Source organism: Octopus bimaculoides, chromosome 8 (assembly GCF_046866305.1).
Source record: "Octopus bimaculoides isolate indiv1 chromosome 8, ASM4686630v1, whole genome shotgun sequence".
NCBI classification, from domain to species: Eukaryota; Metazoa; Mollusca; class Cephalopoda; order Octopoda; family Octopodidae; genus Octopus; species Octopus bimaculoides.
In genome coordinates, this window is record NC_142935.1 from 31,834,820 (window position 1) to 31,861,481 (window position 26,662).

Below are 26,662 nucleotides of genomic sequence, written 5' to 3' on the forward strand. Positions count from 1 at the left end.
TCATCCACTACTTTCCAGCTAGTACTACTCATCCAGTACTTTCCAGCTAGTACTACTCATCCACTACTTTCCAGCTAGTACTACTCATCCACTACTTTCCAGCTAGTACTACTCATCCAGTACATTCCAGCTAGAACTACTCATCCACTTCTTTCCAGCTAGTACTACTCATCCAGTACTTTCCAGCTAGTACTACTCATCCAGTACATTCCAGCTAGTACTACTCATCCACTACTTTCCAGCTAGTACTACTCATCCACTACTTTCCAGCTAGTACTACTCATCCACTACTTTCCAGCTAGTACTACTCATCCACTACTTTCCAGCTAGTACTACTCATCCACTACTTTCCAGCTAGTACTACTCATCCACTACTTTCCAGCTAGTACTACTCATCCACTACTTTCCAGCTAGTACTACTCATCCACTACTTTCCAGCTAGTACTACTCATCCAGTACATTCCAGCTAGTACTACTCATCCACTACTTTCCAGCTAGTACTACTCATCCACTACTTTCCAGCTAGTACTACTCATCCACTACTTTCCAGCTAGTACTACTCATCCACTACTTTCCAGCTAGTACTACTCATCCACTACTTTCCAGCTAGTACTACTCATCCAGTACTTTCCAGCTAGTACTACTCATCCATTACTTTCCAGCTAGTACTACTCATCCACTACTTTCCAGCTAGTACTACTCATCCACTACTTTCCAGTTAGTACTACTCATCCAGTACTTTCCAGCTAGTACTACTCATCCACTACTTTCCAGCTAGTACTACTCATCCAGTACTTCCCAGCTAGTACTACTCATCCAGTACTTTCCAGCTAGTACTACTCATCCACTACTTTCCAGCTAGTACTACTCATCCACTACTTTCCAGCTAGTACTACTCATCCAGTACTTTCCAGCTAGTACTACTCATCCACTACTTTCCAGCTAGTACTACTCATCCAGTACTTTCCAGCTAGTACTACTCATCCAGTACTTTCCAGCTAGTACTACTCATCCACTACTTTCCAGCTAGTACTACTCATCCAGTACTTTCCAGCTAGTACTACTCATCCACTACTTTCCAGCTAGTACTACTCATCCAGTACTTTCCAGCTAGTACTACTCATCCACTACTTTCCAGCTAGTACTACTCATCCAGTACTTTCCAGCTAGTACTACTCATCCAGTACATTCCAGCTAGTACTACTCATCCAGTACTTTCCAGCCAGTACTTAGGATAGCTGGTCTCTCTGTTGAGTCGACATTTGGCAGACTCTCTTTCTCCCATTCATTCTCTTTATTAAGCAACCTTTCATAGTGGTGTCTCCAAACCTCTCTCTTTGCTGCCTCGTTTAGTGCAAGTGAGTCATCAAATGCGGACACATTTCTCTCCTACGACAAGTCTTTGGTTCTCACGGCGCAGAACATTGGCAAATTTTTTCTTATTTGCTTCCCCTCTGGCTAAATAAACCTGTCGCCTAGCTTCCCTTCTGGCAGTCTAATACAATTCCCTGCTACCTCCGTTCTTCCAGTCCTTCCAAGCCTGTTTCTTTTGTCTAATAGCCCTGTCAACCACATTGTTCCACCACCACGTTACTTTGGGTCAAGAGGGGACTTTGCACCATCCACAGATCTGGTCAATGGCTTTCAGCAGGTTGTCCCGTAGAAACCTCCAATTGTCTTCCATATTATGTGATCCTATATCCCCTTCTATTTTGTTGAAGACTTCGAGTAACACATCTCTAAATCTCTGTGCCATTTGCAGGATCTTTAAGCTTCCAGACCCTTCTCTTCCAAGCTGGTCTCCTTCTGGACATCCATTTAGCCATGATATCGAAGTCGCTAACTGCTAATCTGTGTTGAGGAGTACATTCTTCACCTTGGAAGGTTTTGGCATTTATAAGCAGTCCTCTTTCCCTTTTTCTGGTGAGGATGTAGTCAATTTGGCTAGTGTGTCTGCCAGAACGGTAGGTGACTAGGTGACAGGCAGGTTTCCTGAAGTTGGTATTGCAAACCATAAGATCATTTACATCACAGAACTCCAGCAGTCTGGTTCCCTCCTCCAAGAAGTAAGGTGGAGAGGAGGTTGGCTAGGTTCCTCACAGGCAAAGAACACAGATACAAGATTTTCTGGGCAGGGAACACTGACGGGGTCAGGGGCGTGGGTATATTTCTTGCGGAGAAATGGGTTGATAAGGTAATTGAAGTAGTCAGAGTATGTGACAGAGTATTTAAGATTAGATTAGTGCTTCACCATAGGTTAGCTACCGTCATCTCGGCCTATGCCCCTCAACTGGGGCTACCTGATGGACAGAAAGACCAATTTTATGACACCCTTTTGCAGACTACCTCATTGATGAATGACAGGGATCTTCTCTTTGTGGCTGGTGATTTCAATGGACATGTTGGACAACATGCAAGTGGCTTCCATGGCATACATGGAGGCTCTGGCTTTGGTTCCTGCAATGAGAAGGGAACCAGACTACTGGAGTTTTGTGATGCAAATGATCTTATGGTTATAATATATATATATATATATATATATATATATATATATATATATATATATATATATATATATATATATATATACACATACATACACACACACTAACAAAAATTAGTTCAGGGAAGATGTTTATAAAAAATGTATAGCATCATGAAGACTAGGTGCTAAGTCAAAATTCAATATAGTTACTTACCTTACCAAGCTGGCCATCGGACCAATATAAAATCGGGTCATTTGGATCTTTTGTGAGGAAACCTGGTGTTTGCATATTATCCTTAACAAGTATCTGTGGGTCAGAACCATCCATTTTAACAGCACCAATTTTAACAGGAATATCGTAACTTCCTTTGTCTGTCCAGTAAAGTAATCTAAGAAGAAAGGAAAAAAGAGACTCATATATTTGTGTTTGGCTCTGACCACCACCACCACCATCATTTAACCATTGCTTTCCATGCTGGTCTGGGTTGGAACGGTTTGACAGGAACTAAGCAAAGCCAAGAGCTGTATCAGGTTCCATTGTCTGCTTTGGCATGCTTTCTACAGCTGGATGCCCTTCCTCATGCCAACCACACTACAGAGTGTACTGGGTGCACTGACAAACCTCCGTCAGCTGGGAGGGGGAGGAGTATTGAAGGAGATGGCTTTGAGTCAGGTGATGAGGGGTAGGAAGTATGGAGGGATAGAGAGAAGTATCTTGCCATAGGGGAGACACACGGCAACCCCAGTAGGAAAAGAAAAGAAAGGAAAGGAGAGTGAGTTAGACATTGAATAAATACTGGTTTCAAATTTTGGCACAAGGCCAGCAATTTTGGGGAGGGGGTGAGATGATGAAATCGACCCCAGTACATGACTGGCACCTATTTTAGGAACCTCCAAAAGAACGAAAGGCAAAGTCGACCTCGGCAAAATTTGAACTCAGAACGTAAAGGCAGATGAAATGCTGGAAAGCATTTTGCTTGGAATGCTAACGATTCTGCCAGCTTTCCATCTTACACTGAATAAATATGAGAAGAATGCAATTAGAAGAATAAAAATCTCACAAACCCTTCTCTTGGATCCAGGCAGAGAGATGTTGGAAAGGAAACATCTGTTTGTTTCCCGGAGTTTCCTAAAATAATTTTGTGAATAGTAAAGTTACTATTCATCTTCATAACATGTATGCTCTTCGAATCTGTGCTGCTCCAGAACAAATTCCTTGAAATCCAATCAATTGCAAGTGAATTTGGTTTGCCTAAAAATAGTTCTGCTGGCCAAGAGGTCTTGTTTAGACCACTTGTTGTGATCTGAGTAATTGTTTGCTGCAGAGAAAATAATAATTTAGGTTAAAATCATAAAAATGTAAATAGCATTGTTGTAAACTTAGGAAATTTCCACAAAATATTTCAAACCCTGTTCATAATATACTGCAAAGACATTTATACTTAGATTAAGTGGCCGATGCCAGTGGCACATGAAAAGCTTCTTTCAAGTTTTGGGCCTCACGCAGGCAAGGGAGGCGCAATGGCCCAGTGGTTAGGGCAGCAAACTCGCGGTCGGAGGATTGCGGTTTCGATTCTCAGACCGGACATTGTGTGTGTTTAATGAGCGAAAACACCTAAAAGTTCCACGAGACTCTGGCAGGGGGTGGTGGTGACCCCTGTTGTACTCTTTCGCCCCAACTTTCTCTCGCTCTTTCTTCCTGTCTCTTGAGTAATGCTGCAATGGACTGCCGTCCCGTCCACCTGGGGGGGGGGGACACATACGCCATAGAAACTGGCAAACCTGGCCCATGAGCCTAGCTAGGCTTTAAAAGGGCGCAAAAATAAAAAAATAAAATATGCATATATATACACACACACACACACACACACACACACACACACAGAAACACACACATATATATTTATGGCGTGTGTGAGTCTTTGTGTCTGTGTTTGTCCCCTACCATCACTTGATAACTGATGTTGGTGTGTTGACATCTCTATAACTTAGCAGTTCAGCAAAAGAAACTGATAGAATTAGTACTAGGCTTACAAAAAATAAGTCCTGGGATTAATTTCTTCAACTAAAATCCCTTAAGATGGTGCTCTAGCATGGCCGCATTCAAATGACTGAAACATGTTAAAGAATAAAAGAATACACTTTGCAACCAATGTTGGTTTGTTTACATCCCCATAATTTAGTGGTTCAGTAAAATCGATTGAGTGAATAATTACCAGGCTTATTAAAAAAAAAGCCCTTGGTTAAATTTGATCAACTAAACCCTCCAACGGAGTGCTCCAGCATGGCCACAGTCAGGTACTGAAATAAGTAAGAGATAAATTATATGTGTGTTTGTACTGCCCAGTATGTAGCAACAGATGTTGGTTTGTTTAAGCCCCTATAACTTAGTAGTTCAACAAAAGAGACTGATAGCCAGTGTGGCCATAGATTTATGTCTAAAACCAATAAAATATAAAATTAAAAATTATCATTGAAAAAAACTTACTTGCGATGAACGTTCTGAAATGTAATATACATAATTAGTTTTACGGTTGTAATCAAAATCTAGCAAAGCTTTTCTCCGATCAACTATTGCTATGAAAGAGCTGCTTCTTGGGGCTGAATTTTGTAAATCAATATCTTTAATCCTATCTCGAAAGGCATAGAGCAAGTATTCGTCTTGAGCTGCAAAGAAAATTTGAACTCATATCAATAGAGAGAATTTCATCTCACTATAAATATGGTAAATACAGTGACACAAAAGCAAACACACACACACGTTTGCCTGTGTGAATGTGTGTGTGTGTGTGTGTGTGTGTGTGTGTGTGTGTGTGCATGTATTTATATATATGTTTGCTTCTGTATGTGCGTATATATATATATATATATATATATATATAAAGGTTATGATGGGTAATGGAGTCAACCAGACCCGAATGTTACAGGTAATACCGAGTAAGTGCTGTATACCGACTAGTTGTGCCCCAGATGTGGTTGCAACATGAATGGGGAATTTAACATGGGTCGTGTATTAGCGTGTATATATATAAAAATGGCATAAATAAATTTATACTTTATGTAGAATGTCTTACAGCTGTTTCAGGGAAAATTCAATGTATCCCTTCATCGGAGACGGTAATAGTAGAAGATAAGGATTATTAAATTTGTAGGAGTAGAGTTCCATTCCAAAGGTAAATATCCATGTATAGACTCCATGTGGGTATTTTCCAGCGATATCACTGGAATGGAACTATACTCCAAGTACTTTTTCTTCTTTGTTTTTTTCTCCACATTGCTCTCATTTCTTACTGCAAATCTACTCATACAGATTTAATAATCCTTAACTTCTACTATTACCGTCTCCGATGAAGGGATACACTGAATTTTCCCTGAAACAGCTGTAAGACATTCTACATAAAATATAAATTTATTTATGCCATTGGTCTCTTTATCTCATTCTTTATATATATATATATATATATATATATATATATACTAATATTAATATAAATAATAATAAAGGAGTTACGACGCAAAAACGTATATATTCAAATGAACATATTTATCTTCTTCAATATATATTTCAGTATAAAGAATTCATTAAGAGACTTAATAAATCAAAATTTCTTTACACATCATTCAGGAATAAATATAACATCAGAAAAAATACACTTGGTTTAAAAACACAAACCGTTCATGGCGAAAAAGTTTCACAATTACAAAAAACCGAACAAAACAAAATTTTTAAAGTTTTAACAAAAAGAATGCTATTACCTACATACAGGCATCCACGTGTGCGCCCGTACACACACGCACACACGTTCATGCACGCACACACGTGCACACTCACATGCATATATATGCATACACAAACAAGCAAAGTTCACAAGTCACAAACACATACACACACACACAACCAAAAGGATCGATTCTTGAAGAGTCTGCATACCTTCACTGTCGTTTTTTCTGCTATTTTGGTGATGATTTTTTGAGTTAGCTTACCAATTATTTTTGTTGGTAGTTAATTTATAATATACTAATATTAATATATATATATATATATATATATATATGTTGGCACTCCGTTGCTTACGACGTCAAGGGTTCCAGTTGATCCGATCAACGGAACAGCCTGCTCATGAAATTAACGTGCAAGTGGCTGAACACTCCACAGTTCTCGGGGATATTCAGCGTGACAAGGCTGACCCATTGAATTACAGGCACAACAGAAACAGGAAGTAAGAGTGAGAGAAAGTTGTGGTGAAAGAGTACAGCAGGGTTTGCCACCACCTCCTGCCGGAGCCTCATGGAGCTTAGGTGTTTTTCGCTCAATAAAAACTCACAACGCCCAGTCTGGGAATTGAAACCGCAATCCTATGACCGTGAGTCCACTGTCCTAACCACTGGGCCATTGTGCCTCCACACACACACACACATATATATATATATATATATATATATATATATATATATATATATATATATATATATATATATATATATATATATATATATATATATATATATATATATATATATATATATATATATATATATATATATATATATATATATATATATATATATATATATATATATATATATATATATATATATATATATATATATATATATATATACATATATATATATACATATATACATATACATATATACATATATATATATACATATATATATATATATATATATATATATATATATATATATATATATATATATATATATATATATATATATATATATATATATATATATATATATATATATATATATATATATATATATTACGAACCAGGTGATACACGAAGGAGTCATACCCTATGACTGGTGTAGCGGCATCATAGTCATCTGCTACAAAGGTAAAGGGGACGCTTTAGATACAAATAATTACAGAGGCATCAAGCTGTTAGATCAGGTTATGAAAGTTACAGAGAGGGTCATAGCCCAACTAATTAGGGAGCGAATCAATTTAGATGAGATGCAGTTTGGGTTCGTGCCAGGTAAAAGCACTACTGATGCCTTATTTCTAGTGAGACAGTTGCAAGAGAAATACCTAGCTAAGGATAAACCTCTGTACCTGGCTTTCGTTGACATGGAGAAAGCCTTTGACAGGGTCCCCCGATCCCTTATCTGGTGGTCAATGAGGAAACTTGGGATAGAAGAATGGTTAGTGAGAGCTGTGCGAGCCATGTACAGAGATGCTGCCAGTAAGGTGAGGGTTGGAAATGAGTACAGCAATGAATTCCGGGTAGAGGTAGGGGTCCACCAAGGTTCCGTCCTCAGCCCCCTATTATTTACCATAGTCCTCCAGGCAATCACAGAGGAGTTCAAGACAGGTTGCCCCTGGGAGCTCCTCTATGCTGATGACCTTGCCCTAATTGCGGAGTCACTATCAGAACTAGAGGAGAAGTTTCAGGTGTGGAAGCAAGGTCTAGAATTGAAGGGCCTTAGAGTCAACCTAGCTAAAACCAAAATCCTAATAAGTAGGAAGGTAGATAAAACACAAACCCCTTCAGGTAGATGGCCCTGCTCAGTATGTAGAAAAGGAGTAGGTAGTAACTCTATAAGATGTACCCGGTGCAAGCTATGGACACATAAGAGGTGCAGCAACATCAAAGGCAGGTTAACTAGCAAGTTAGTTTTTGTTTGTGGCAGATGTTCAGGTGCAATAAAGACTGCAAACAAACAGGAAACAACTTCTATCTCATTCCAGGGTGAAAAACTAGAGGTAGTCGATAGCTTCCGCTATCTGGGCGACCAAGTTAGTAGTGGGGGTGCGTGCGCTGAAAGTGTAGCTGCTAGAATAAGAATAGCCTGGGCAAAGTTTAGAGAGCTCTTACCCCTGCTGGCGACAAAGGGACTCTCACTCAGAGTAAAAGGCAGACTGTATGACGCATGCGTACGAACAACCATGCTACATGGCAGTGAAACATGGGCTGTAACTGCTGAGGACATACGTAAGCTCGCAAGGAATGAAGCCAGTATGCTCCGTTGGATGTGTAATGTCAATGTGAATACCCGTCAGAGTGTAAGTATCTTGAGAGAAAAGCTGAACATTAGAAGCATCAGTTGTGGCATGCAAGAGAGACGATTGCGCTGGTATGGACATGTGGTGAGAATGGAGGAGGATAGCTGCGTGAAAAAGTGCCACACCCTAACAGTTGAGGGAACCCGTGGAAGAGGTAGGCCCAGGAAGACCTGGGCTGAGGTGGTGAGGCAAGACCTTCGTACATTGGGCCTCACCGAGGCGATGACTACGGACCGAGACCTTTGGAAATGGGCTGTGCGTGAGAAGACCCGGCAAGCCAAGTAAGATCGTTGCCAGTGCCCCTGGACTGGTTCTTGTGCGGTTGGCACATGAGATGCACCATTTTGAGCGTGGCCGTTGCCAGTACCGCCTGACTGGCTCCTGTAGGATTTTCGAGCGAGATCGTTGCCAGTGCTCCTGGACTGGCTTGTGCGGGTGGCACATAAAAGACACCATTTCGAGCGTGGCCGTTTTCGTGCGGGTGACACGTAAAAGCACCCACTACACTCTCTGAGTGGTTGGCATTAGGAAGGGCATCCAGCTGTAGAAACTCTGCCAAATCAGACTGGAGCCTGGTGTTGCTATCCGGTTTCACCAGTCCTCAGTCAAATCGTCCAACCCATGCTAGCATGGAAAGCGGACGTTAAACGATGATGATGATGATGATGATGATATATATATATATATATATATATATATATATATATATATATATATATATATATATATATATATATATGTATATATATATATATATATATATGTATATGTATATGTATATGTATATGTATATATATATATATATATATATATATATATATATATATATATATGTATATATATATATATATATATATGTATATATATATATATATATATATATATATATATATATATATATATATATATATATACTAATACATCTGTTTGTTGTCTACACCACCTGTCTTCGTCTTTTGTTTTTTTTTGTGAATTCTCCCCCTATATATATATATATATATATATATATATATATATATATATCTTTGCTTGTGTGCGTGTGTGTGTGTGTGTGTGTGTGTGTATGTGTGTGTTTATATATCTATATATTTATATATGTTTGTGTGTGCGTGTGGTGAGTAAAGCTTAGTTTGTTAATTGTTCATGAGTGTTCTTGAGCCCTGGAAAGACATTTTCATTCTCCACAAGCATCAACAAACAACCACTACAGAAGCCTACATGCAACAGAATCAACTAAACCCACCAAGGGGCAATTTCCAGCATTGCTACAACACAATGACTGAAACCATTAAAAGAATAAAAGGAAGACAAGGAAGACTGAGAAATTAGAAACCCATAAATTGCTTTGATGGCCCAATAGGTAAGGGTGTTTAGAAATAACAAAATACTCTAGTGGAGGTTTCAAATCTCTGCCAGAAATTACAAGTTGTCTTATTAGATATTTTTAAATGGCGGTGCCCCAGCATGGCCACAGCTCATGAGCTGAAACTAGATAAAATGATAAAATGAAAATGAAATGTTGAATAAATATTGTTTTTACTTACCATCAACACAAGTTTTACTGTCTTGACTTGGTTTCATTCCCGAAGGACATACACACTTGTAACCTTTGGCTGCTTTGGACAGTAAGCAAAGATGGCTGCAGGGTTTACTGCTACAAGAATTAATACCTGTGAATAAAAAAAAACATTAAAAACCCTGGAAATATTAGCAATGACACTCATAAACAAAAAGCAAATCATCCTTATTCCTAAGATGCCAAAATGTATATAAAAATGCATGTGTATTAAGTGAGTAAATGGCATTAGTAAATAGAATAAATACACTTTTGCTCTGTCATAGTAGGGTCATTATGCCAATAATAACACATGCACTGGTTCTATTTCATTTCTTTATTTGCAATTGCAATTGGTTAATAATTTAGCCAATTTATTGATTGATTGTTTGATTAATTGTTTGATTGGCTTGATTTGTCAAAAGTCTTTTGTTAACACTTGTAACTGAATGATTAATAAGGCAGTCAATTAGTTAATCGGTCAAATGGATAACCAATTGAAAAATAGAATAAAATAGAAAGAATAGAGTAAAGTGAAATAGAACCAGTGCATGTGTTTACCCTTGACATATTGACCCCCCACCCAAGATACAACAAAATCTGTTTCAACACACAAGTTCACATAAAAAATCTTGTAAACGAAAGAGAAAAATGAAAAATCTCCAGAGGACAATCTGATTGTAGATACTACGAAGAACTTCAAATTCAGAGAAAACTTTGGCCCAGATGGAAAGGAACTAACACAAGACTGTGGTTAAGCATAATACAAGAATCATTCAAACACTGTTCTGCTGGGTTTTCTTTAAGACTCTTCATCATCATCATTTAATGTCCGTTTTCCATGCTAGTAGTATGGGTTGGACAGTTTAACAGGAGCTGTATCAGGTTCCATTGTTTGTTTTAGTGTGGTTGCTATGGTTGGATGCCCTTTCTGATGTCAACCACTTTACAGAGGGGAGTACTGGGTGCCTTTTATGTGACACCAGCACCTCTGTACCTCTTTCCCCTATCTCTGGCACAGTTCATCATTAAAATTGTAAATAGTGACAAAAATCACAAAGATCCTCTCCGTATTTTTCTACATGGATTAAAAAAAAAGATTTGGAAAATGTTAAAATTTAAGAGATTAGGGTGAGGAGGTGAGAAATTCAAATTTTGAAAATGTGGATTTTTGGTAAAATCATATTCTCCAATTTCAAAAACATAGAAATCCAGAAGAAAATTTTTAAAATAAAAAAATGCGGAAGTGGGTGGTACAGAAAATATGCCAATAATTATGCCAAAAACGCATGGTTTCTGGTCATTTTCTGTTGACAAATAGGGTTTTGTGCATCCCAAATGCACTCATAACACTCCGTGTACATTGCTGCGTGTTTTTAACACCAAAAACATTAAAATTGGCAACACAGATTAGAAGCAAATCAGAATATTGCCAGAAAATGACCTTAAAATTGTGCGATCTAACCTGGTTTTTGAGGTTATTTTTGTAGTAAAAAAAAAGTTGTGGAAAAAACATACTTTATTTGGTAGCTGAAAGATTACTGAACCTTTTGATACCTCATCTATCAAACTCGGCAACTCAGTTTTCGAATCCATAAGGAACATATGCACCACACACACACACACACACACACACACCAAACACATACACATACACAAACTTTGTTTTATAGATATAGATAAAAGTTGGTCAAGAACTGAACCTGTGTTGCTGATTAAACCTGCAAGGCAGCTTTTTTTTTTTTTTTTTTTGCTCTCAGTCTCAATGAAGAATACAATATTAAAGAGGCAAGCAACTCACCTGGTGGCTGGCGAACTGGGTGATAACTAATTACATTCATAGGTCTTGTAAAGGAAGTCTGTATTAAATTCTTGGTCTTGCAATTAAACTTGTGACATCCTGTTAATTTATTAGCGTAAGGTTCTGTCCAGTAAATCGTATCTTCAAAAATGTTGAAGCCACGGGGATGAATAATATACTGAATGAAAGGTGAGGAAAAAGAAAAGATAAAAAAATTTCATCTTGCATTTCTGTATTAGAAAATGATATTTTAATTATTCTGTATCTTTTAATTATTTTAGTCATTGGACTGTGGCCATGCTGGGGCACCACATAAAGCCTTGAAGGGTTTAGTCAAACAAATCGACCCAACGACTTAATTTCTAAGTTTGGTACTTATCCTATAACATCACTTTTGCTGGACTTCAAAGTTACAGGAACATAAACAAACCAACACTAGTTGTCAAGCAATTGGAAAGGAGTTACAGAAACAAACATGCACCTACAGTTACACACACACACGTATATATATATATATATATATATATATATATATATATATATATATTTATTTGTGTATTAAGGCTACCATTGATTCCATGTTAAGATTTAACATGAAACCAATGGTAGCCTCAATACACAAATAAAGAAATTTTACCCACCAATGTGATGTTGAGCACTCATTCTCATTGTTCAACATTTACACACACACACACATATATATACTCACACACACATACATACATATATATAGGATAGTGGTACAACAATGCACCTATATTTACTGAAAATAGCAGTCAATAATATACAACACTATAGTAAAGCATCACTATATATATACTGCAAAAATGTTTGCAGGTGGAGAACATAAAATATTTCATCTTACCTGTATACATAGGTGCATATCTGGGTACAGGACATTGCAAACAAAACGTAGACAAGAAAATAATAATAACCAGAGTACAGAAAACACACAAGCCACATAGAGAACATTTTCCTTCATCAGCTACCCCCGTTTTAACACCAGCATTTCGAAGAGTTGGGCAGGACGCATCATTAAAATGGCTCTTCCCATGGACCGCAAATTAAATTTGGATACACAAATTAAACCTGTGCCATGGAGGAATGTAGTGGCGGACAAAAAACAAGACAGGAAAACAAACGGAAAAGGCTATGCGGCCAGACGTGAAAAATTATGTGTGTATGAACGCTGTGAGGCACGGGGCTCTTTCAGTTTCTGCCCACTATATCCACTCTCAAGGCTTTGGTTTGTCAGGAACTATAGTAAAAAAACACTTGCCTATGGTGCCAGACAGTGGGACTGAACATGAAACCATTTGGACCATTTGGTTGAGAAGAAAACTTCTTACCACACAGTCCAGCATCTACCTATTAAGAAACTAATTAAGAAACTAATTGAGAAACTTTTATTCAACAACAATTAAATTTCAGTAATTGTTGTTGCAGATTAGTTTCAATTCAAATCTGTTGGTCAGCAGGCCTATGATCAAAGACCCTCCAACTGTGACCACTCCACCTTTAAGGAGTGCATAAGCTTATATTATATAATGGGATCTTTCAGTATTTCAAATATCAAGATGTGATTTTTGTAAAAGAAAGAAATGGAGATGGAAGCATATCTTGTCATTAAAACCAACTGGTAAATGTAAATGGACATGTTTCCATCCTATTAGAGCTCTTCAGCAGAACATTTTTGGTCATATGGTTGGTGATGTGTTATTGAACCATATGTTATCATCAATCGTACTCACACTAGCACTGGCAGCATCATCGCCAATCATATGATCAGAAAGAATAACCATGGAGATAACACCACCGGATTATTGCACCATAATGACGTCAGCAACGGTTTTACCAACAGCATCACCATGCCTGAAACCTACCAGTGATATACCAGGGGTGTGAATCTAGTCACCTCCCAAGTTTGTAAATATATTGGATCAGCCAGAACATCTTTAAAATGAATCTTTTAACAACCACCAGTCATCCTTCAGAGTCCCAGAAAGATGTTTTGTCATGTCCCTTGCCAGCCATGTGTTGCACCTCAAAGATCAAGGGACCCCATGTGATATCAAGTGGAAAATAATAGAACATCCAGCCCTATATATTAACAGCAGTGGGTGTTGCAAAATCTGCATTGCAAAGGGAACCAGAATCTTTAAGGACCATGCTAAACTATGGAAAATTACTGATTAGGCTATTATGGGTCTTCCCTTGGAAGTAGATCTTCAATTTCATGTTGGTAGGGAACAAACACAAAGTCAATGTGTAGTGGCTAGCGATCTATTATAGCGAATATATATTTATATATATTTATATTTATATATGTTTCTATATATCTATTTATATTTATATATATATTTATATACATACATACATATATACATATATACGTACATGTTTATGTCTCCATAGCTTAGCAGTTCAGCAAAACTGGCCCCATAGACTGAGTACCAGGCTTAAAAGAAAATAAGTACTGTGAGAAATGCCTTTGATTGAAAGTTTTTCAAGGCAGTGCCCCAGCATGGCCAACATCTAATGACTGAAACAAGTAAAAGGTACTTGATTTATATTAAAGAAAATACAACTTACATGTTCGTTAGCAAAAAGCTGTGTCCGTCCACTCCCATCGTATCCACAGAATCCAATGTAATCCATCCGGCCTTCAATGAAATAAAGTCTTTTGTTTGGAAAATCTATTGCAAGACCAACAGGCCAGAATAGTTTTTTGTTCACTATAACAATTTCATTTTCTCCATCAAGATCCATACGGTGGATGCTAGGGTTCACTTGCCATTCTGTCCAGAACAAGTACCGGAAGCTGTTATATTTGTGAAAATAGAATAATTGAATATAACACATTTTGATTAAAGTTAAATATACAGAAATCACCAATATAATAATATAATTACAGAGATCAAACAAGTAAACATAAAAAATAAACATAAAAATTGCAACTTACTCTTCCCGTGGATCAACTTTAATGGCCCTTGGACGAGACTGATTTTGTTTTAACAAAATCATTCTATGGTCACCTCGAAGATTTGATACTTCGATTGTCCTCTTCGAACTATCGGTCCAGTATAAATTGCGGCCAATCCAGTCAACAGCTAGACCTACCACATATGTCATGCCTGATTGGACAACCTTTATATTAAAAATAATATAAATATAAGCAAAATAGTTAGTTATAAGATCTCAAGAAGTGATAGAGTAGTAATGTATACTAAACAATAAAGCGAGTTGCCACATTAAAATGGCAGTTGAATGTTACTACTCATTTAACCCCAGGCAGATTCTCTGCTAGCTGGTTTTCGGTTCACCAAAAACCAGCTGGCAGAGTCTCCTTGGAGTTCAATTAGTAGTAACATTCAACTGCCACTTTGATGTGGTAACTTACTTTACTGTATAATATAAATTTAATGGACAATATTGTATAGCTGCTGAATAAATGTTTGAATATTTGGAGGAAAGTAAATGACAAGCTATACTACTTGGTATTTGTGCCAGAAGCTCCAATATGAACAGTTCAGAGTATTTGGGTGTTAATCTGATGACAGTGCAGAGAATTCGTTAAGAGTTGAATGAATCTAATGCTGATTAAGAAGGTATGGCAGCTCGGAAAGCTCACTCTGATTGTTCTGATAAGAAAAGAACTCCTGAATTTGTTCGTGAGATCCAGTCCATGATTGACAACGATCTCTCCAAATCAATCAGGTTCATTGCTAGGGACATAGGAGTGTCTGAGTTTCTTATCAGGCAGGTAATGCATGAAAACATTTGGTATTCCTCATACAAGATGAGAAAGGGCCAAGCTGGGAGGTGGGGTTAGAGAAGGAACTGTGGGCCAGGAAGTCACGCAGGTTATGGGCTTGTTTGAAGGAAGGGAGGGGTAGGTTGGAGAAGATGTGCGAGGTGGAGGGGTGGAACTGGAGTTGCTGGAAGGCTTGGAGAATGGTGCGTTGGGGGAGCAAGATGGAAGAGTGGTAGGTGAGGGGAAATGAGAGACGAGCAACTGCGGGGTGGGTGCGAGGAGAAAGAATAGAGGCAGGGTTCACAGATCTTGCCCTGGCAAGGGCAGTGTGGATAGTAGTGAGGGGATATCCACATAGGATGGAGTGGTGATCCATGAGTTGAGTGAACTAATGCACAGCATGAACATTTGATCACTATAAACAAATCGTTTGTGAAGGTTGTTTGGCAAAAGTTGAACCCACATACACTGTCTTCGATAGGAGAGTCCATCATCATCATCATCATCACACACACACAGTTGACATGTAAAATGTATCATCATCATCATCATCATTTAGTGTGTTTTGGCTTAGTTTCTATGGCTGGGTGCCCTTCCTAATGCCAACCATTGTACAGAGTGTAGTGGATGCCTTATATGTGCCACCAGCATGGGTGCCTTTTAAGTGTCACTGACACTGACCCCGACTGCGATTTCACTAACAATGATTTCACTTAATTCATGAGTGATGGCTGGCTGTATGGAGAAGGTCGTGTCTCACTGAAGAAATCTAATAACAAGGAAACATGTTCAAAGTTAGTCATGCTCTCTCTCAATTCATGAGGTTCTTTCATGTGGTGTGTAGAAGGAAAGAGCAACCTGGTTCCTTCTAAACTCAAACAGCCTCCACTAGATGGACATCATTCTGAAGCCATAAAGGATGGCCATAATAGGTTAATTTGATATGGATTGATACTGTGAAAGAAGGTCTTTAAACAAAAAAGTAAATAAAAATAAAAACTTACAACTGTTTGATCAGAACCATTGGTTTTGATTCTGGAAATAACTCTATTCCCAAAATCAAAAAAATAGATGGTTTGGTTAAGTATGTCTATGTCAGAAGCAATTATGCGTTTGGCATCAACAATATTGATCTCTTCATAAGGTTGAAAATCAAGGCTGATATTGGTGAAACTCTTCATACCAACCACTATCAAAGAAGCTACTGTTGTATCTGTGAAAAATGGGAAGGAATATAATTGAAACAAAAGAATATAATTGAAATACTTTCATGTCAAATACATACAAAAACTAATCAATACAAAATAAAATCATGTAATTGATCTTAAGTAATTGATCTCAAGTAATTGATTTTTAAGTACCTGTTAATCTAAGATGGTTGCCAGTTATTCATGTATTACGTTATTTTATATCATATATTATATAATATAATGTTATGTTATATTAATATTATATCATATTAAGGTGGCAAGCTGGCAGAATTCTTAACATGCTGGGCAAAATGCTTAGTGATACTCTGTCCATCTTTACATTCTGAGCTTGAATTCTGACAAGGCTGATTTTGTCTTTCATCCTGTCAGGGTCAATGAAATAAGTACCAGTCATACACTGGGGTTGGCACAATTGATCTCCCTCTTTCCCAAAACTGATGACATAATAAAATTAGATAAATGTTATTAATAAAGCTCTCACTTTCATTTGCAAGGCATAAGTTCCGTTCTGATTGGTAACCAGTGTCACATGTACATTTATATGAACCCTCCAGGTTCAGGCAGTGTTGACTGCAAATTCCAGGGGGTTCACATTCATTTAAATCTAGAAAGAAAAAAAGCATGAGAGTTTTAATTTACCCCTGGGTGTTTGAGTCAAGAAATACCCAAAAGTTAGATGAGACGTTATTTTATTTCCTGATTGATTAAAGAGTAGGCATGGTTGTGTGGTAAGAAGCTTGTTTACCAACACATTGTTCTGGGTTCAATCTTACAGCATGGCACTGAAAGAAACCCATCGTATGGATGTGTGTGTGTGTGTGTGTGTGTGTGTGTGTGTGTTTGTTCCCCATCCCATCGCTTGACAATCAGTGTTGGTGTGTTTCCATAACTTAGCGATTGGGCAAATGGAACTGACTTGGACAAGACTTGAGAAAAAGAAAAAGCTCTGAGGTCGTTTTGATTGACTAAAAATTCTTCAAGGTGGTGCCCCAGCATGGGCACAGTCTATATATATATATATATATATATAGGTTATGAGAGGTAATAAATATCCTGGAAACAGCTATAAGACCTTCTATTTATAAATGTTCTAAAATCTTCACAGCTTTGGTTTTTTTTATCTCATTCTGAAAAGGGTTTATATATAGGATAGAATCACTTTACCAATAAACACAGAGAGTGAAAAAAGGATATCTTACCTACACAAGTTCCATTAATATTGAATTCTTGACCTGCTGGACATAAGCACTGGGCCCCAAATGGCGTTTGCAAACATCTGAAGGCACAACCGCCTTTGTTAAATGCACAGCTGTTTGAATCTTTCATAAATAGAATAGAATAGATAAATATATGAACAATGACAACAACAACAATTGTAATAATATTAAAAAACTATAAACATGTCTTAGGTCTCTAGTTGAGACTTGGCCGGAAGATGAAATAAAATCCGTATCAATCAGAAAATAATAATAATAATAATAATAATAATAATAATAATAATAATAATAATAATAATAATAATAACAATAATGATAATAATAATAATAATAATAATGATGATGATAATAATAACAATAATAAATGCCCTGATGCAGTAGCAGACAGTAGCTCTCATGGCATTATCATGTACATTGTTTTGTCTTGATATAAAATATTCTGCTCAATACCACGGATTTGCTTGTAAGTCGTTTGATCTTAACCAGTTGAGCATGTCCCTTGGTGGCTGACAATATGTGCATCTCTGATCATGAACAGAAGTAGTGGGGGAGCATCATAGCCATGTGTTGGGAGGAATTCTTTGGGGTTTGAATAATTCACCTTTGGAAACATGGGTATTTCGTTCGACATCCTTAAACAACCCTTCTTCAGGGACCATTTGAGCAGGATGGGCCTGAAGAAAATTCTAACTGGGCCCCACCTGCGAGTTCATGTGCTGTGTTTATCTTGATATAAGGTCACCATGTCACACACATAAGGTTGTGATGCATGTGCCTGGTGTACCCTTATCAGATGGGTAGTCATGATGGGTATACTGGGTTTTTATATATTTTACCCCAGTGTCGCTTTGATGGCATGCGAAAAAATAATGATAATAATAATAATTTGATTTTTATGAGCTACAAGAACTCCTACATACATGCTATGAATTTAAAATATGGAAACTGCAAAACACATGAGGGATGATCACAACAAAGTTTTATAGAACAAGGATGGGGTAAGGACATTAGGCAATGAATATACTGAAAATTGATATCAAACAATACAGAATAAATATTAAGTTATATAAAATATACATATATAAAAAATATCTGCAAATGCTGAATAGATCAATAAACATGTTGGTTTAATATTTTTATTACGAGAGTAAGTAATAAAAGAAATTGAGTATTTTTCCATTTGATTTTATATGTTTATCATTAGCTTTTAGGTACCACATATAACTTGATAAAGAAGTATCTGTTTCTTTATACTCTTCTACAGATATTGATTTCTTTTCCAACTGTTTGTGCATCCTAAGGTATATATAAATAGATATGTATTTGTGTGTATTTGTAAGTATTTATATGTATGTCAATGTGAGCGTATATATGTTTACAAATGAAATATTTATGTATATAGAATATATATACAAATGAAATATTTATGTATATATATTCAAACAGAAGACTTACTACAGGTAGTACTTTCATCTGTGCCTCCTGGACAGTCAGTTTTGCCATCACAGACCTTTGATTGACTTATACAAATTTGGTGTCCACCAGGACACTCCCACTGTCCATAGGGACATCTGAATGTTGGACTAGCTAAAATAGAATAAACAAAAATAATAAACATGTCATTTGCAATAACAACAACATGAACAGCAACATGTGATATTAAATTACTTATTAAGTATTAAAGAGAGACTTCATTCAACAAATAGAGGAAGGGCATCCAGCTGTAGAAACTGTGCCAAAGTTGACATTGAAGCTTGATACAGCTCTGCAGCTTTTGTCAGATCCTGTCATGCCGTTTGACCCCTGCCAGCATGGAAAATGGACATTATATGATGGTGATGAGGATGAGCAGGATTATAATGTCGATAATATTTTTAATTGTAGTTTTGGATAATTCGTGGTGTGCTAATGAGAATATATATTTTCCCATTTCTAAAACATTTGGGACCAAAATTCTTCCAGTAAATGTTTTGAAGGAAGGTTTAGTAGGATGCAGTGCTCTTAGTTTGACGTTTTGCTGTATTGTCTCATGTGGGGATTCTGACTTATTTAGGAACTGCAAATCCAAATTGGAGACATTACAGTATTGACCTCCATCATTTGGAAGTAAGTTGGGTCCTGCTTTATCCTGACCTCTTTTCCTCTTCAGGATGTTGATACTGGTTGCCTCAAAGCTGGAGATGGTTCAGTAGCAAGAGCTTCTCCCCTGGGCTCTGCTCAGTACCTTTCATTCCTGTGTCTTTGGGTATATCTTGCAGGTTTTTGAACAGGTCATTGGAGAAGTGGGTGGCCTTGGAGCCTGAGACCAGAGCTAAGCTGAGCATAGAAGAGAGATTTAGGTGAGTGAATCCCTTCCATGTACACCACATGGCCATCTCAGTTGCATTTATAGGGAAGCCCTCTTTGCCTGGAATATCTTAGAGTCTCTTAGAGCAAAGAATACAATATGCTGTAGTATCAATTTTAGTTGTCAATGTGCCTGAGTTCAAATGCAGCTTAGATCAACTTCCCCTTTCATCTGTTTGATCCTGATAAATAAACTGTCGTGCAAGGGCTATGGATCAGCCGGGTGTTAGACCCTCAAAGGTGATGCCTCACTGTATTTATTTCAGCCTTGTATGCTCTGAATTCAAATCCTGCCTTCTTCTCTCACTGGGAAAAACTGAGACAGTCATGAGAAGTTCTTTAAAAAGTGCCAAAGCATTCCAGCTGATCCCTCTCATTGTTAGTACATCAAGTGGTGAGGAGGAAGTAAACAAGGGGACATTTGAATCCTGTTGTTCTTTCCAGGTAGTCTTTAATATTGATTGCAATCAATATCATCACCATCATCATTCCATGCTGGTCTGGGTTGGTTGGTTTCACAAGAACTGGCAAGCCGGAGGACTGTGGAGAGCCCCAATGTCTGTATTGGTATGGTTTCTATGGCTGGATGCCATTCCTAATGCCAACCACTTCAGAGAGTTACTAGGTAATTTTTACATGACACCAACACTATTAAGGTCACCAAATACTCACAAGACAAAACCACTCATCTGAGTGAGTGAGTAGTATTGAGGGAAGTGGTTTTATACCAGATGATGAGAGATTAAAGTATGATAGAGGGATAGGAGCAGGTATGCTGCTGTCGGGAGAGATATACATGGTTATTCCAGAGAGAAAGGGTGAGGATGGTGAAGATATGTTAGGGCATACATGTTACATGTTAGAATCAGTCTGCTAATTCTAACAAATGCAATGAACTAGCAGAATCATTAGCAGGATGGGCAAAATGCTGAGAACCATTTCATCCATCTTTCCATCATGTTCTGAGTTCAAATTCTGTTGAGAGTGACTTGGCCTTTCATTCTTTCAGGGTCTATAAAGTAAGTACCAGTTTAACACTGGCGTTGATGTAACTGATTTACTTCCTTTGAGATTGCTGGCCTTGGGCTAAAATGTGGAACCAATATGCTAGCACTCACTTAATCATCACATCAGTGTTAAATTTATAAAAATAGAAAATCATCATCACCATTGTTTAACGTCTGCTTTCCAAGCTGGCATGGGTTGGAAAGTTTGACTGAGGACTGGCAAGCCAGGAGGCTGTACCAGGCTCTAATCTGATCTGGCTAGGTTTCTACAGTTGGATGCCCTTCATAACGCCAACCACTCTGAGAGTATAGTGGGTGCTTTTTAATGGGAGCCAGTGAGGTAGTACTGGCATGCTCAAATGGTGCCTTTTACATGCCACCAGCATGGGGGCTAGTCAGATGGTACTGGCTTTGACCATGCTCGAATGGTGCTTTTTACATGCCACTGGCATGGGGGCCAGGCAGGAGGAATTGGCATTGACCATGCTCGAATGGTACTTTTTGTGCCCCAACAAAACAAAGCAAAAAAGTAAAGAAGATGAAATGAAAAAGCAAAACAAATGAATTGAAGGAATAAGAGATCTTACGACAATTTTGTGCAGCGCCTTCATCGGAATTATCTCCGCAGTCATTGATGTTGTCACAGATCCAACGTTTAGGAATACATAAACCAGTTTTGCATCGGAACCGTTGAGCTGGACATGCTTTTGTGACTAGAAATTAAAAAAAAGAAAAAACACAACAAAATAACACAATTTACTCAATTCATAAACATTTAATTAAAATTTCACACACAGACACACATTGATAGTAATCACTGACAAGTGAGCAACAGCCTGGTAATGTGCACCTTGTTTCTGCCTATTGCTTTAGGTGTTTGTGCAGTCATGAGTTGACAGAGACACTATATAGATAAGAGGTTCTCAGCCAGTGTCCATATGACCCTTGGGGGTCCCTATAAGATTTTGTTGTCAAAGTTTATGTGCAATAAACTCAGTTATATTTCTACAATCCACAAATTATTTTAAACAAGTTTTTAATACAATTCCTAACAATATTAAATTGTAAAATTACAGTTGAAGTTTTCAAACATTGAATATACATACATATAGACAAACATGCATACATCCATGGTAAAAGCACCCAGCACACTCTGTTGGTATTAGGTAACCATTCACTTGGATTTGATTAAAATAATTATGAGCAATTTTGTTGTATCTTTGGAGGGTCATTATGCCAGTAATAAACACATGCACACTGATTCTATTTCACTTCTTTTATTATTGTTGGTCAATTAGTTTATCATCTAAGCAATTAACTAATTGATTGTTTGATTAATCATTCAGTTAATCAATCACTTAGGTTTGCCAAAGCCCTTTTGTTGTCATTCACAGCTTCATCAATGATATGCTCCTTTCACTACAGGTCTGCTTCAGGTCTGTCTGTCTCTTCGTCTGCAGGTTCTATATTTATATTTCTTAATGGATGTGAGTGAGAATGGATGTAAAATAATGAAATAAACAATCAGGATAAAACTGCCATATAAAAACAAATCTGCAGATAAAAATTTTAAAAATAGGTTTCCATCACTTACTACAGGTTGAATTTTCATCAGACCCAGATTCACAATCCTTGTGACCATCACAACGCCAATTATTAGGAAGACACGATCCACCTAAGCACCGGAAATATCCTTCTCGACAACCTTCAGCAGTTGTTACATCTGAGTAATATCAAAATAAAAGTACTGTTAGACACTAATGCGTTTTGTTGGCTATTTGCATACAGAGGAAGGGGAAAAGGTGCATACACAGGAGGGGGAAAAGAACTGAAAATTACCAAACCATTTCTCTCTCTCTCTCTCTCTGTCACTTTCTAAGTAATTTGATAGCTTGTGTTCCTGTATATTTAAGCAGACAGAACAAAAAAAAGTACTGGGTGTATGTGCATATTTCAAAAGTTATTTCTCTTTCATCAGCACTACACACAACCCATCAACTACCCATGATCACTCTGCTTAAGTACCCAGTAAGTTTAGCCGTGTAATCAGTGGTGTAGCTAGAGTGTGTGCCGCCCAGGGCAGCCCTTCAATTTGTGGTCCCCGGGCAAATATCGATTGTTGCATTCAACAGTGACCAGTGTCTGTGTCCTGACATTAAAACCACTATCATCTGATTTCAGTACGTTCCATGCAGACTTATAACCTACAACAGACCCCATAAAAGTGCCACACGGGGTGGACCACCCTTTCCACCCCTCTATAGCTATGCTAGTGAGTGTAGCACTATTAAATAGACCAATTTTTACAAATTAAACACATTCCTGACAACTGATATATTATTATTAATCGCTGTTGTCAAGAACACTGTTTTGCTTTCCAGTCACAATATACTTCCAGGTGTATGAAGAAGTTTCCAAGGTAATGCAAGGTAAGACACAATAGTGACTTCTCTTTGTTCCATTCTCTCTCTCAGTGGAGAAATATTTCTCTTGCAAGCCACTTGGCAATCCCATTGATGATCCATAAAATGCACCTGCGCTGATGCCACATAAAGTGCACCTGTGCTGATGCCACATAAAGTGCACCAGTACTGATGCCACATAAAATGCACCCGTGCTGGTGCCATGTCAAATGCACCTCTGCTGGTTCCATGTAAAAAACATATGTGCTAGTGCCACCTGAAAAGCACCCAGTACACTCTGTAAAGTGGTTGGTTGTTAGGAAGGGCATCCAGCTGTAGAAACCATAGTAGAACAGACAAGTGGAGCCTAATGTAGCTCTCTGTCTTACCAGCACTTACTATGAAATTGCAGGCCTTGCGCTAAAATTTGAAACCAGCTTTATAGGGTGAAAGAGATTGTTTATTTGTGTGTATTTACTTTGATGCACAAAGGATTTGAACGTATTCTCAGTAAATATATACGAAAGTTACGATCTCTGCATTGCCTCTTTTCTTCAGAAAAGAGAACAGAGAAACCAAAACTAAACAAAAGACCAACTGAATCAACCACTTTGCTCAGACACAAATATTCACAAAAAATTATACATTTTTACTTACTACATCCAGCTTCATCAGCTCCATCTTCACAGTTTGCTAAACCATTACAGCGACGCATTTTATGGATACAAATATTTGAATTTGGACATTTCCATTGATATGAAGAGCATTTTACATCTGGGCAGTTGCGTTCATCACTCCCATCTCGGCAATTCCGTCTTCCATTGCAGCGATATGAAAGAGGTATACACTTATAACCATCACACTTGAAATAACTTGGAAAACAAGTATGATTAGCTGTAAAAAAATCAAAATATTAAAATGCATGTATGTGAGTGTGTGTGTGTGTGCAGGGGGAGTTGTTTTATAATCTATTATAAATAAGTATATTAAATTCTGTGTATTAGATTATATATATATATATATATATATATATATATATATATAATATATATATATATATATATATATATATATATATATATATATATATATATATATATACACACACACACACACACACACATATATATATATACTAGCAGAAATACCCGGCTTTGCCCGGGTTAAAGAGAATAATGAAATCTAAAAACGCCGTCTAGACTACGCAACCCTCAACTGTTAGTAGCTACGATACCATATTTCTACATTAATAACTCTCCAATCCATGCCAGCATAGAACATAGACATTAAGTGGAATGCCAGTCTCTCATCTAGGAGGGCCTTGAAATCAATGTTACCAACTGGGGACTATGTGTGTCGTAGTGATAATAAAAAGACCCAAAGGAGGTCTGCAACGAAATAATTTTACTCAGCACTTTGCAAGTGAATCAGTGGAGGCAAAGATGCGTCTCATTTACTTGACAATTTATGCACCACATTGCAGAAATCACAATGTAAGTATATCTGAAAGGGTAGTCTTACACTGTTGTACCGTTGAATTACAAATAATGCTCATCTGTTATGTTCGGGTTAAAATTTCATCAACATCAAAAATATATGAATTTTCATGGGAGTTATGGCCGTTATACATAGAATATAATTTCCAAATTTCATAAAGATCCGTTCAGTACTTTTGACGTAGTTTTGGATAAGAAAACAAATGACTAATGTGTGTGTTTGTGTGCATGTGTTTGTATGTGATGGGTGTATATATGTATAGATATCTGTATGCATGTATATATATGTATATATGTGTACATATTACATGTACATCTATATATATATATACACCACCTGTCCTCGTCTGTTGTTGTTTTTTCGTATATTCTCCCATATATATATATATACATCTACACATGTGTATACATATACATGTATGCATATAGATCTATATCTATATATATCTATATCTATACATATACGTGTACATATACATGTATATGTATACATATACATCTCTTTCTCTCTCTTTCTCTCTTTCTCTCTCTTTCTCTCTCTTTCTCTCTTTCTCTCTCTTTCTCTCTTTCTCTCTCTCTGAAAGTATCGAAATGTGATTGTTTCAGTTAGTGGAATAACGTGTACATATACATCTATATGTATACATATACATCTCTCTCTCTCTCTCTCTCTCTCTCTCTCTCTCTCTCTCTCTCTCTCTCTCTCTCTCTCTCTCTCTATCTCTCTCTCTATCTCTCTTTCTCTCTTTCTCTCTCTCTCTGAAAGTATCTGTCATTACAGTATCGAAATGTGATTGTTTCAGTTAGTAGAATAGTTTCATTTTTAAAGTGAAAGTATTTGACATGAGTGTTTTTGTTTCACTTTTGACACGTAATACTTAAATAGTGGAGGAGATATTATGTTGCTGCGGGCTCGAACTCTGCAAGAAGTTAAAAATTTTTTTTGACTAAAACACAACTGGAACCCTAAGTAAGGCATGCGTAAAATTTGAATGAAATTGGTTGCGTAGTTCTCGAGTTTTAGGGATTCACACAGACAGACAGACAGACAGACAGACAGACAGACAGACAGACAGACAGACACACATTCTCATTTTTATATATATAGATATATATATATGATATATATATATGATATATAAAACAAATAGCTTTATCTGTTTGTGTCTGTCCTGCTAAATGTGTGTGCGTATGAGTGTTTATAGACACACACACGCACACACATGGTTCTAAAACTGTACAAAAAAACAAAAAACAAAGACTGAGACAGATAAAGGAACAATAACAAGGTGTATTAGATGCTTGGGGAAAATGGAAGAGTCTTTGACGTTTTCTGCTTATGCCTTTCTACAGA

General features: G+C 37.2%; 1 protein-coding gene across 2 annotated transcripts in view; it reads right to left on the minus strand.

The window, feature by feature from the left end:
- LOC106881999 (low-density lipoprotein receptor-related protein 2) overlaps positions 1–26,662 on the minus strand; it is a 146,098-nt gene that overhangs the window by 72,695 nt on the left and 46,741 nt on the right. For both annotated transcript variants that reach the window (XM_089356328.1, XM_089356329.1), the window contains 14 exons: positions 24,470–24,706; positions 23,005–23,133; positions 21,998–22,123; positions 19,513–19,644; positions 18,040–18,159; positions 17,322–17,444; positions 16,634–16,842; positions 14,838–15,022; positions 14,468–14,696; positions 11,876–12,053; positions 10,064–10,189; positions 4,974–5,152; positions 3,551–3,804; positions 2,700–2,874 (listed from right to left, as the gene is read on the minus strand). In XM_089356328.1, coding sequence (XP_089212454.1) covers positions 2,700–2,874; positions 3,551–3,804; positions 4,974–5,152; positions 10,064–10,189; positions 11,876–12,053; positions 14,468–14,696; positions 14,838–15,022; positions 16,634–16,842; positions 17,322–17,444; positions 18,040–18,159; positions 19,513–19,644; positions 21,998–22,123; positions 23,005–23,133; positions 24,470–24,706 — 2,402 coding nt within the window. The remainder of the gene's footprint in view (positions 1–2,699; positions 2,875–3,550; positions 3,805–4,973; positions 5,153–10,063; positions 10,190–11,875; positions 12,054–14,467; positions 14,697–14,837; positions 15,023–16,633; positions 16,843–17,321; positions 17,445–18,039; positions 18,160–19,512; positions 19,645–21,997; positions 22,124–23,004; positions 23,134–24,469; positions 24,707–26,662) is intronic.